The sequence below is a fragment of the Zootoca vivipara genome, chromosome 6 (assembly GCF_965207765.1).
Source record: "Zootoca vivipara chromosome 6, rZooViv2.hap1.1, whole genome shotgun sequence".
Lineage (NCBI taxonomy): Eukaryota > Metazoa > Chordata > Lepidosauria > Squamata > Lacertidae > Zootoca > Zootoca vivipara.
Window position 1 is genome coordinate 85944395 of NC_142589.1, and position 13119 is coordinate 85957513.

A 13119-nucleotide genomic window follows, 5' to 3' on the forward strand; every position below is an offset into this window, starting at 1 on the left:
AACAGCGGGCGGGAGTGACATAACCGCCCAGGAAAGAAACTGCCGGTGGGGCTGGATTAAACTGATCAGCGGGTCGGATTTGGCCCCTGAGCCGGACTTTGGACATGTCTGAAATAGAGGAATCCAGTATCTGGAGGGATACAGGTTTTCCCCCATCCCGGATTTGAGAAGAGGGGTTCCCCACTCTCAGAGTGGAATGCCTCTTATAAACAGAGGGGTCCTCCATCTCTTCCTTGCTGCCTCTTGGAACAGGGGTGAGGAACATATATGGCCTGCAAAATCTTGCTGGAATCCAGCTCCCATAATTCCTGTCCAGAGCTGATAGGGGTTCAAGTCCGGCAATAACGGGAGGGATCCAAAAAGAGGCATGGCTTGCTCTCAGAAGGGGGTGCCTCATCTAAGCATTCTTACGCAGCAAGCAATGCTGTTTCTTAGAAGCTGGTGGTGGGGTTCTGGTGACGGCAGCACAGGAAAGGGGAAGCACTCTGCCCATGCTCAGGGGCATGGCCTTGGTCACATTTTTTTAAGGGTCCAGAACAGCCCTGCTGGACTAGACTTTGGTCTATCTCATCCAGCATCCTTTTATCAGCAGCAACGCAACCGGATGCCGCAGAAACCTGCAAGCAGGGCGTTGGAAATAACAGCACTCTCCTGCATTGCGGGGGGTTGGGCTAGATGACCCTTGGGGGTCTGCTAATCTCTGATCAATCTGCAAAGAAACTACATCAGTTTAAAGAACGAAGGAAAACCAAGCACAGGCCGCTTCTGGAAAAGAAATGCCACACAGAGTCAAAAAATTTAAAAAAACCAATATCCAACAGATTTAATCATCCCAGCACCATAAGATATATATGCAAATGCAGAATAAATTATGCAAAGCAAGAGGAACTGGAGGTAGGCTGACTATGCATGAGGAGGTGTCATCGGTGTGGGACCAGCATTATTAGCTTGGTCTAAGGAACAAGAGATACAGCAGTCCTGGTCAGCGGTGGGAGAAGGGTGAAGTCTGGTGAGCAAAGGAGGGTGATGCCAGTGGTGGGAGGAGGGTGAAGTAATTGATGGGAAAGGAGAACGGGGAACAGCCGGGCAAGGAGAGGCGAGCTCAATGGCGGGAGGAGGAGGAGGGCAAAGCGTGCTCCGGCCTGGCACCCCAGCCACCGCCACCGAGCCAGCCCCTCTCTACCGACAGCCGCACTCCTCGGCCACCATGTCGGGGTAGGCCTTCACCTTCATGCCTTGGTCGTTGGTGAAGGTGACGATGACGCTCCTCGAGTACCTGACGGGGACGCAGCAGGGGGCTCTCTCGAGGGGCAGCCCCTGCTCCTGAACCCGCAGCAGGAAGAGCGTGTGCGAGTAGAAGTCGGGGACGCGGGACGACAGCGGGAAGCGGCAGGGCCCAGCGCAGTTGTTGGCGTCGTACCACTCGGGGAAGATGATGTACCCCGTGGACACCAGCTCGATCCTCAGCTTGCGCAGCCGGCAGTAGTCCTCGCGCTCCTGGGTGCTGCGGTTGGCGCGGGGGGCCACCTTCCGGGACTCCCGCCAGCGGGCGCGCAGGACCTGCAAGGCTTTGAGAAGGAGCAGGCTGTGGATCTTCCGCCGCCCGCGAGAGCCGTCTGCGGTTCCCTCGGGATCGCCGGCACCGGGGACCCCGGGAGGGTAGTAGCAGAACGCCAGGAGGCCATGGAAGAGGGCCTCGTGATCCCGGAAAGACTGGAAAGCCGCCAGCTCCCGAATCACTTCCCGCATTTTCTGCAGCAGTTGCCGGAGCAGTTTGCCCTCCAGCGCCCAGTGCGCCAAATGGCTCTCCATCAAGGCCTGGCTGTTTTCGGGGAACAAGACCACCAGGGGGTCTTCGGACTGCACCAGCCGCTCCAAGGCCACCTTCTCGGAGAGGTTGAGCACCCGGTGAGGGAGGGCTTCCATGGTGTCAAAGTTCAGCCGGAGCTGCGGCCCGGGGGTCGGCGGCGGCTCTCCGGAAGGGCTCAGGACCTTGTTGACGAACTGGGAGAGAGCGGCGAGGAAACGGCCGGTGCTCGAGGGTGCTGGGTGGGCGGAGGTGGTGTTTGGCTGGGCGGCCGGGGAGGGCTGCACATCGGCCGTGGCAGACGTCGGGGATCCACTGCGGAGACAAGGGCGTCAGAAGGGCAGCTGCATCAGGCCAGTGGCCAAATACTCCATAGAACCTAGGGGTCCAGATAGACTGCCTCTGGACCTGGAGGTTCCATAAGGACAATCCTGCTGGATCAGGCCAAAGGGAGACCCGCCAGCCTGATTCGGGCACCAGAGCAACTCCTGCTATTCCCATGCACTTTGAATGTGCACTATGGGCGCAGCCAGAGAAAGGAGGGAGAGAAATGCATGGACAGAGAGCCCTCCCTTTTGAGCAAATCAAGCACAGCCCTCGGCGGGGAGGAAAGGGGTCTCACCTGGGGTTCAGGTAAGGGACCACGTCCAATTTGCCGTTGGCGGCGAGGAAAGATGAAGAGGGAAGAATGACTGGAGCGACTCGGGGTCTCAGCCTGGCCAGGAGCAACACAGCCGGAGTCATGCGGGTGAAGCACTTCGGGTCGAAACCGAACAGGAGGTTTTGGGTTTCGTGTTGGGAGAGGCCGGTGCCTGCAAGGGAGGCAAAGAGGACGAGGAAAGGGTTTGCTTCCTGCAGAGCAGAACAAATGGAAGGTGTCCTGAGCATGGACAGAGTGCCCTCCCTTGTCCCTCGGTTGTAGCTAATAAAGACCCCCTCCCCCAATTCCTGAAAAGATGGCTGCTGCTATTATCATTATTGTTTTCTGCTGCTATTATTTAATATTATCAAATGAGAGGCAGTGTGGTGTAGTGGTTAGAGCACAAGACTTGGAAGACCAGGGTTCGAATCCCCCGCTCAGCCACATGCAGCTCAGTGGGAGGGACCAGCCACTGCCTCTCTGCCTGTCCTACCTCACAGGGCTGTTGTGGGGATTAAAGCGTAGAATTGTAGAATTGGAAGGGACCCTCAGAGATGGGCATAAATGCAACGTTCACCTTTGTAGAATCAAAAACTGTAGGGTTGGGAAGGGACCTTTGTGGGTCCTCTAGTCCAACCCCCTGCAATGCAGGAATCTCAGCTACGGCATCCGTGACAGAGGGCCACCCAACCTCTGCTTAAAAACCTCCAAGGAAGGAGAGAGTCCACCAATTCTATGATTCTTTGAAAATAAACAACTTATGTCAAATAAAGTAATATTAAATAACCCGTCAGAATATAATAGTACACAGTAAAATTAAACACCGGCAAATAATAATTAAACAGAACTTCACTCTTAGCGATCACAATAAACAATTTCCGAACTATAATCAATAAAATTAACAGTAAGTCACGGTGCAATGCAAATTGGGAAGCAAAGGCACGAAACTTAAAAAGTTATTTTAAAAAAAAACATTTCCCTGAACTCCTCTTCTAAGCCCCATGTAACGTGGACAGAGGTTTTACTCCAATGTAAGGATTGCAACGTGGTGAGGATTGGGATGGGGCCTTTGTGATCTCAGATACAGATGATGCCAAAGCATGTTATGCATTTTAAAGGATTTATTTTGATGAACTTTTAATACAAGAGTGGAGGCCTTTTTTTGGACTGTTTGGAAAAGCATTAAAACCAAGTGAAACCGCAGGCAGGATCCGGGAGGGGAGCAGCGGATGGAAAATGATAAAGTAATTGCATTACAGGGATTTTTGTAACAGTGGTGCCTCGCAAGACGAAATTAATTCATTCCGCGAGTCGTTTTGTATTGCAAAAATTTCATCTTGCGGTTTTCCAATGTAAACAAAGCAAAGCAAGAAAAAAAAGCAAAACAAATCGTCTTGCGAGTCAACAAAAAGATCGCAAAACGCTTTCGTCTTGCGCGTTTTTCGTTGCGCGAGGCATTCGTCTTGCCGAGGTACCACTGTATAATGCAAAACAAAAACATGGTGGAGCTGGAAGTGAATACATTAAACATCTATTGAATTTGAAGTTAATTTGGGAAAAATTGGAAATTCAATAAAAAATACATATTGGGAAGGGAATTTATTTTGCATATACTTGCATGCTATGGAGAGCGCAATCCTGAGCGGGGCTCAGGATGAAAGCCCACCCCGCAATGCTTGGCTTGCACGTCAAAGGTTTGTTTCTATTTTATTTCATGCAATTGGGGTCATACCATTGCTGCTCTGGCGCTTGATTGCCAAGGAAACCTCAAAGCTGAGCTGCCCCAGGGAATGTCTGCCTGACATCGCCGACCCCTGAAGGACAAGGTACTGGGTTCTGCTGGAGAGACAGACGACCTGTGGGGTGGAAATGAGACAGCATCTAATATCTGCAAAAATGGCTAAAGGCAGCAGCACCCGAGGCACATAGCATCACCTCCGCTAGGCAGAAGTTCAATGGGTGACACCTCTCTGCTGATGGCTTCCTCTAGAATTCCGGGTTGCCCAAACTCGGGTCTCCAGCTGTATTGGGACCACAACTCCCATCGTCCCTAGCTAGCAGGACCTGCAGTCAGGGATGATGGGACTTGTAGAATCATAGAATCATAAGAGTTGGAAGAGACCACAAGGGCCATCCAGTCCAACCCCCTGCCAAGCAGGAAACACCATCAAAGCATTCTTGACATATGCCTGTCAAGCCTCCGCTTAAAGACCTCCAAAGGAGACTCCACCACACTCCTTGGCAGCAAATTCCACTGCCGAACAGCTCTTACTGTCAGGAAGTTCTTCCTAATGTTTAGGTGGAATCTTCTTTCTTGTAGTTTGAATCCACTGCTCTGTGTCCGCTTCTCTGGAGCAGCAGAAAACAATATTTCTCCCTCCTCTATATGACATCCTTTTATATATTTGAACATGGCTATCATATCACCCCTTAACCTTCTCTTCTCCAGGCTAAACATACCCAGCTCCCTAAGCCGTTCCTCATAAGGCATCGTTTCCAGGCCTTTGACCATTTTGGTTACCCTCCTCTGGACACGTTCCAGCTTGTCAGTATCCTTCTTGAACTGTGGTGCCCAGAACTGGACACAGTATTCCAGGTGAGGTCTGACCAGAGCAGAATACAGTGATACTATTACTGGTACTTCCCTTGATCTAGATGCTATACTCCTATTGATGCAGCCCAGAATTGCATTGGCTTTTTTAGCTGCTGCATCACACTGCTGACTCATGTCAAGTTTGTGGTCTACCAGGACTCCTAGATCCTTTTCACATGTACTGCTCTCAAGCCAGGTGTCTCCCATCCTGTATTTGTGCCTTTCATTTTTTTTGCCCAGTTGTCTAATCTGTTAAGGTCATTTTGAAGTGTGATCCTGTCCTCTGGGGTATTAGTCACCCCTCCCAATTTCGTGTCATCTGCAAACTTGCTCAGGATGCCCTCAAGCCCGTCATCCAAGTCATTGATAAAGATGTTGAATAAGATTGGGCCCAAGACAGAACCCTGTGGCACCCCACTAGTCACTACTCTCCAGGATGAGGAGGAGCCATTGATGAGCACCCTTTGGGTACGGTCAGTCAGCCAGTTATCTGTTGGATTTCCACAGGGCAGTGCTGGCAGAGCAAGTAAAAAACAACAATAATAAGTGAAATTCAAAGCATTGCCCTCATTTATGTTTCTTAAAGTATCAGTTTAGGAAAAACAGGGCCCACCAGGAATCTATTTAGGTCAGCTGGGAGGCCTGCACTTCAGCACTTTATGCTCACTGGTAGCATGATCCTGGACATGGAAGCTCTATTTCATTCATTCACTCAGCTTTTATTGGCACAATTCAGACAATAAAATCATAATAGAGAGGGGGGGGGGAACCATGCATAAAACATTGGTGATCAAGGTCTATTAAACACGTGAAATGTATAAAAGAATTAGTAGCCACCATTAAGTAAAATTAAGTTGTTTCAAATTTGACCTTAAAAATCTCCTCTAAATATCCTAAAACAATCTCAAGTAGATCTGGGTATATCATGATCCCTCAACAGATATTGGATTCCAAATTCTTTGCAAGTAGATACTTTAAGCTTCAAAAGAGTCGCCAGTAGGTCTCTCCTAAGAGTCTCGAAAAGTCCAAAATTATACAGTATATCGTATCTGGCATATTCATTCCACCAGAGCAGTCTATTCTGGAAGGGGATTTTCTGAAACCTTCCAGGCAGTACAAAGGAGGGGAATGCATTTGGACAGGCTAGCGTAATAACTCTGCGATGCAAAGGGGTATCTAAATTATAAAAATAAGGTAAAGGTAAAGGGACCCCTGACCATTAGGTCCAGTCGTGACCGACTCTGGGGTTGCGCACTCATCTCGCATTATTGGCTGAGGGAGCCGGCGTATAGCTTCCAGGTCATGTGGGCAGCATGACAAAGCCGCTTCTGGCGAACCAGAGCAGGGCACAGAAACACTGTTTACCTTCCTGCCAGAGCAGTACCTATTTATCTACTTGCATTTTGACGTGCTTCCGAACTGCTAGGTGGGCAGGAGCTGGGACCAAGCAACGGGAGCTCACCCCGTCACAGGGATTCGAACTGCCGACCTTCTGATCAGCAAGCTCTAGGCTCAGTGGTTTAACCACAGCGCCATGGGTTCTATTTCCCTGAAACGGCAGCTGACGGACTATCTCTCTCCATGAAATGGGCATGTCGCTTTAGGACTGGGAAGACCCTCGGGTTCAAATCCCAACGATGCTCACCTGGTTACCTTGGGCCTTGCCTACCTCACAGGGTTGTTGTGCGAGGATAAAGTCCGAAAGGCGCTCTACACGTCTCACCTGGAGCTCCCCGAAGGAAAAGAGGAGCGTCTAGAGCCAGGAATGAAATAATAATTCACCCCCACTTCCAACAATTCAACCCCCCCATCCCCATTTGCATACCTGTTTAGGATGGAGACCTTCCCCTGCCACCAGGAATTTCTCTGGGGTCCCAACACCCCCCGATTCCTTTCCGCCTTGGTAAAATATCAGCAGGGCCAGCTGCAGGGACCTCAGAAAGCCCCCGGCGTCCTCCTCGTGGAAAGTCAGCTGGAAGAGGAGTTTGGTTTGAGCCTCCCACTTCACTGCAGGAAGGAAACCGGAGAATCAGACAGGGACCTCCTTTTTCATCCTGGGACAAGGGAGACCCTCACTCCCGCCATTATTGGTGTACCAAACTCCAGCTTAAAAACGCAGCTCCAGGGGGGGGAAGCCAAAAATCTTACACTGGGCACTTGGTATCGCTCACTCTGCATTATGAGAAAACCATGCATCACTTGAGATCTCAATGAGGACTAGCACCTCCCGAAACTAATGGTTCTCTCCACTTCATTATAAAATGAAATAACAAAAGCTTGCCTGCCTGCCTGCCTGCCTTTTAAAAAAGCAACAGGCAATCCTAATCACACTGCCTTGACAGTACACCGAACCACCCAACACCCAAGTCAAAACCCTGATGTCATCCCGAGACTAAGCTCTGGCCGAGAAGTACTGCACACCCGAAGAACCAGGCAGCATGCGTTGTAGCGGGCCGACTTATTCGGCTCTTTGCATTATAGCAAGTTGTTGTGTGTGTTTTTCTGGCGAAATTGCCATCGTTGGTCCTGAACAGAGGCAGGGAGAGAGAGAGGAAGACACGGTGAGTACTGTAATAAAAGGTCGCAGTGCATGCAGCACTTTCTGCCCCGTATCCTCTGTTCTTCAATATATTCTGTTCTTTTCGGGGAACTGAATAGATTCTATTCTTCTCCCATCAAATTCCCACTGCTGGCCCTGAACTGAGGCATACAGAGAGAAGGAGATAGCATGAGACCTGTAACAAAGTGTGTGGCGTGTGGGGCTTCTCAGCCAGGGCATCCCATCCCAAACTCTTTCACAATATGCCATTCCACTCCCCTCTCCTCCTCGTCCTCCTCCATTCCCCGCTCCCCAACACACACTGGGGTTTCCAGTGTGCACCCTCAGCCTACAGAAGACATTGCGGGGGGCAGGCTTCCTGGGGCAATTTAAATTTGAGGGGTTCCTGCAATATTTGGGGTTCATCCCAAGCCTGTCAACACTTTCCCCCTTGTGCATTGGGCGGTTCTGTTTTGGCTGCATAGATCACCATTTACTCTTTACTAGAAATCAGAAAATCTCATAACTAGATCCCACCATTGCGGAAACCAGCTGGGAGGAGCGAGACTAGAACAATCTAGCGCAGCCTCTCATTGGCTCTGCCTACTCTTTGGGGTCCCTGCTTCCTGCCTCACCAGTCCCCAGTGGGCACCAGCAAGCAGTGGCGCTAGCTGGAGAGAAAGAGATCAGGCCTTGCCTGAGTGACCCAGACGCTAGTTGAACCCGAGCTAGACTACTGCAGCACACTCGGGGATGGGGCTGCCCTTGGATACGGCCTGGAAACTTTGCATAGGGGAGGGATCAGAGATGGTCCCATCAATCCCGTAGGAAGTGTGCTGTCTGACAAGGCGCTTGCAAAGTTGGCACTGCCCATTAAAGCTCCGAGAAAGGGAAGAGGAATCTCCGAGAAAGGGAAGAGGGATCTCAAGCTGGGAGACTAAATCTGGAGGTTTTCTTGAATAATAATAATAATAATAATAATAATAATAATAATAATAATAATAATAAATTATTTATACCCCGCCCATCTGCCTCCCCAGCCACTCTGGGCGGCTTCCAACAGAAAAACAAAACACGGTAATCTATTAAACATTAAAAGCCTCCCTGAACAGGGCTGCCTTCAGATGTCTTCTAAAAGTCTGGTAGTTGTTTTCCTCTTTGACATCTGTTCGGAGGGCGTTCCACAGGGCGGGCGCCACCACCGAAAAGGCCCTCTGCCTAGTTCCCTGCAACTTGGCTTCTCGCAACGAGGGAACCGCCAGAAGGCCCTCGGTGCTGGACCTCAGTGTCCGGGCAGAATGATGGAGGTGGAGACGCTCCTTCAGGTATACTGGACCGAGGCCATTTAGGGCTTTAAAGGTCAGCACCAACACTTTGAATTGTGCTCGGAAACGTTCTGGGAGCCAATGTAGATCTTTCAAGACCGGTGTTATGTAGTCTTGGCGGCCGCTCCCAGTCACCAGTCTAGCTGCCGCATTCTGGATTAGTTGTAGTTTCCGAGTCACCTTCAAAGGTAGCCCCATGTAGAGCGCATTGCAGTAGTCCAAGCGGGAGATAACTAGAGCATGCACCACTCTTGCTAGACAGTCTGCAGGCAGGTAGGGTCTCAGCCTGCATACCAGATGGAGCTGATAGATGCCTGGGTGTCAAGAGCTCCTGCTTATAATCCACACCTACGAAGCCAAATAAGAGCATCAGAAGCCCACAGCAGCAGGATCAGGCCAATGGCCCACCTAGTCCTGCATCCTGTTCTCACAGCAGCCAAATACCCCTAAGAACCTAGGGATCTCGATAGACTGCCTCTGGACTGGGAGGTTCCGTAGAGACGCAAGAGCCTCTTCTCACAGTGGCCAGTCCGATGCCTCTTCTGGGAAACTGGATCCAAGCATCAGAGCAACACTCTCCCCTCCTGTTGTTTGCAGCAACTGGTATTCCTGCATCGCAGAGGGTTGGACTAGATGACCCTTGGGTCCCTTCCAACAATTCTATGATTTTATGATATTCAGAAACACTGCTGCCTCCAGTCAAGAGAGGAAGAGCAAAGCAGCATGGCTACTAGTCATCTATATAACACCCCAAACTTGTCCGAATCCCTTTCGAAGCCATCTGAGCCAACTAGGAAACCTGCCCTGAATCTTCCAACCTTCACTGGGATTCCTGTGAGTTCTAGTGTTCGGGAGGGAAACTTTTCAATTTCCCAATTTTTCAATGTCATGGATCATTTTAACTATCATGTTGCCTCTTCCTCTAAACAAAAGAGTCCCAAATGCAGATCCTAGGAAACTTGACCATTTGGGCTGCCCTCTTCTGAACCTTTTCCAACTCCCTTTTGAGGCGAGGCACCCAGAACCCTTCGCCGCGTTCCAAAGGTGGCCGCACCGTCAATTTGCAGAACGGCATCATGACCCCTTGCAGTTTTGTTTTCAATTCCCTTTCCCAATGATCTGAAGTGTGGAAACAAATCGGTGCTCGTGAATTAGAGCTCTCACGCAAATGGACACCTACCTTCTTCCAGGTGTAGCCACAGAAGCCTGTTTTCGCCCGGGTCATCCAGGTGAGCGACGACCCGTTGCAGAGAGGCCAGGACACCCCGGGGCACATCTGTGGGGCAGACCCCAAACGCCTCCATATCCTCCTCGCTCCAGATTGACCCGCTCAGCGCCTTCAGGAACTTGCTGTCGTAGCTGGTGAGGAGACCCACAACCTCCAGAGGACGGCGGCTCCATTCCCCAGCCTGGTGCACCTTCACCCTGCAAACAGGCCCCTCGGGGTCTCTGTGGGGCCTCAGCCGAAAGCTAGCCCTGTGGGGCCACAGACCTAAGGGCCCGTCCCATTCTGCGTCCGTGGGAGATAGGGCCTCCACTGTCATCCTGGGGTCCCCAAAGTCCGACGTGCCCAGGACTTCTTCCTCTTCTGGGGGATTGGGCCCCACAGATTCCATGGGGCTTGGAAGCTCAGGCCCTTCTTCTGCTAGGATCTCCTTCCCAGGCGCAGGGATAGACTTGATCATCAGCAGGAGGCTCAGGACGACTCCGATAACAGAATGCATGCTTTGTCTCGGGGTGCTTCTAGGAAAGCTGTTGGAGACCAGCAGCGAATGGAGGCATCCTTTGAAAGAGGGGGTGGAGGAAGCGTCCAGAGAGAGAGAGAGCGAAACGGCAGGCGAAGAGGTGTCTCGAATTCTCTCCTTTCAACCCGGCTGTCCTTGAATCAACAATGCACAGTGTTCTTCCCTGGAGAGATTCTTGGAGGAGGAGGAGGAGGAGGAGGAGGAGGAGGAGGAGGAGGAGGAGGAGGAGAAGGTTGGCTCAAAGGAATCCTTCTGTTCTATTTTCAGCTGCTGGTTATCTCCAAAGGCCGGACGCTTTCGCAGAACTCAAGCCACCCAGATGGTTGCAACCTTGACTTAGCAATCTTCTTTATTCCTGCAGCCCCAAACTGGAGGAAAACAAACGAGACGGGTCCCCCCCTCCCACCCCGAGAAACGGTCCCAAGATGGACATGTCTGTCTAAGGACGTCCGGAGAGCCCAAAAGGCTGGACCAACCAGGGGAAATAATAATAAGTTATTTATTCCACCCATCTGACTGGGTTCCCCAGCCACTCTGGGCTGCTTCCAACAGGATATAAAAAACAAAATAAAACATCAAATTTTAAAAACTTCCAGATACGGGGCTACCTTCAGATGTCTTCTAAAAATCAGATACAGTGGTACCTCTACTTACGAATTTAATGCGTTCCGAGCGCACATTCGTAAGTTGAAAAAAGTTGTAAGTCGAATCCCATAGGAATGCATTGGGAGAACAAATTCGTAAGTAGAAGCAACCCTATCTAAAAATTCGTAAGTAGAAAAAATCCTATCTAAACCAAGATGGCGGACGGAGCTCCATTCATAAGTAGAGGTACCACTGTAGTTGTCTATCTCCTTGACATCTGACAGGAGGGCGTTCCACAGGGTGGGTGCCAATACCGAGGAGGTCTTCTGCCTGGTTCCCTGTCTCCTTGCATCTCACAGTGAGGGAACCACCAGAAGGCCCTCAGAGCTGGACCTCAAGTGTCTGGGCTTTACAAGGCGAGCAGAGATGCTCCTTCAGGTATACTGGGCCAAGGCTGTTTAGGCCTTTCAAGCTCAGCACCAAGACTTTGAATTGTGCTTGGAAACATCCTGGGAGCCAGTGTAAATCCTTTAGGTCTTAGGTGTTATATGGTCTTGGCGGGCACTCCCAGTCTAGCTGCCTCATTCTGGATTAATTGTAGTTTCTGAGTCACCTTCCAAGGTAGCCCCACGTAGAACGCCTTGCAGTAGTCCAAGCGGGAGATAACCAGAGCATAGACCACTCTGGTGAGACACGGCAGGCAGGCAGGGTCTCAGGTGGAGCTGGCAGACAGCCGCCCTGGATGCAGAATTGACCTATGCCTCCATGGACAAAATGACCCCCAGGCTGCACACCTGGTCCTTCAGGGACACAATTACCCCACTCAGGACCAGCGAGTCCCCCAAACCCACCCACCCTTTGTCCCCCAGAAACAGCACTTCGGTCTCGTCAGGATTCAACCTCAATTCATTAGCTGCCATCTACCTAATGGACAATGCCACAATGACTTCAGAAAACTTAGGGAAACGCTGGGTGAAATCCCATGGACAGAAATACTAAAAGGGAAGGGAGTTCAGGATAGTCGGGAGTTTGTTAAAAGGGAGATATTAAAAGCACAACTTCAGGCAATACCAATGAGACAGAAACATGGAAGGTGCCTAAAGAAGCCAGGGTGGCTATCTGAATAACTTTTATCTGAGTTAAGATTTAAAAGGGGTATGTACAAAAAATGGAAAAAGGGAGAAACCACCAGAGGAGAATTCAAACAAATAGCCAGCACGTAGAACAGGCATCCCCAAACTTCGGCCCTCCAGATGTTTTGGCCTACAACTCCCATGATCCCTAGCTAACAGGACCAGTGGTCAAGGATGATGGGAATTGTAGTCCAAAACATCTGGAGGGACGAAGTTTGGGGATGCCTGACGTAGAATCATAGAGTTGGAAGAGACCAACCTTGTGGTATCTTCCAACTCTATGATTCTATGACTCCTAAATTTAATTATCATGCAGTGCTGCGTAATGTACCAGATTTTACCAGGAACCCAAAGCAGATGGTTCTAATTCAAACCCTGAGGAAACCATAGAATCATAGAGTTGGAAGAGACCACGAGGGCCATCCAGTCCAACCCCCTGCCAAGCAGGAAACACCATCAAAGCATTCTTGACATATGCCTGTCAAGCGTCTGCTTAAAGACCTCCAAAGAAGGAGACTCCACCACACTCCTTGGTAGCAAATTCCACTGCCGAACAGCTCTTACTGTCAGGAAGTTCTTCCTAATGTTTAGGTCTCCAAATTCCTAGGCTGGGATTCCCAAACCTTCCAAGTTGGAAGGGTTGGAAGGGACCATGAAGGTCATCTTGTCCAAATCTCTGCAACGCAGGAATCCTTTTCATGGAGTGGGGTTCGAACCCACAACCCTGAGTCTTATGCTCCACCAAGTGAGCT

General features: G+C 50.4%; 1 protein-coding gene across 1 annotated transcript; it reads right to left on the reverse strand.

The window, feature by feature from the left end:
- Positions 1 to 800: 800 nt before the first annotated feature.
- Positions 801 to 10801, reverse strand: AMH (anti-Mullerian hormone). The gene is made up of 5 exons (XM_088672928.1): positions 10085 to 10801; positions 6866 to 7047; positions 4180 to 4303; positions 2430 to 2619; positions 801 to 2122 (listed from the first exon to the last, which is right to left on the reverse strand). Exons 1-5 carry the CDS (start codon positions 10626 to 10628, stop codon positions 1180 to 1182), a joined length of 1983 nt encoding a protein of 660 aa, XP_088529054.1. The 5' UTR covers positions 10629 to 10801; the 3' UTR covers positions 801 to 1179.
- Between the last annotated feature and the right edge of the window lie 2318 nt (positions 10802 to 13119).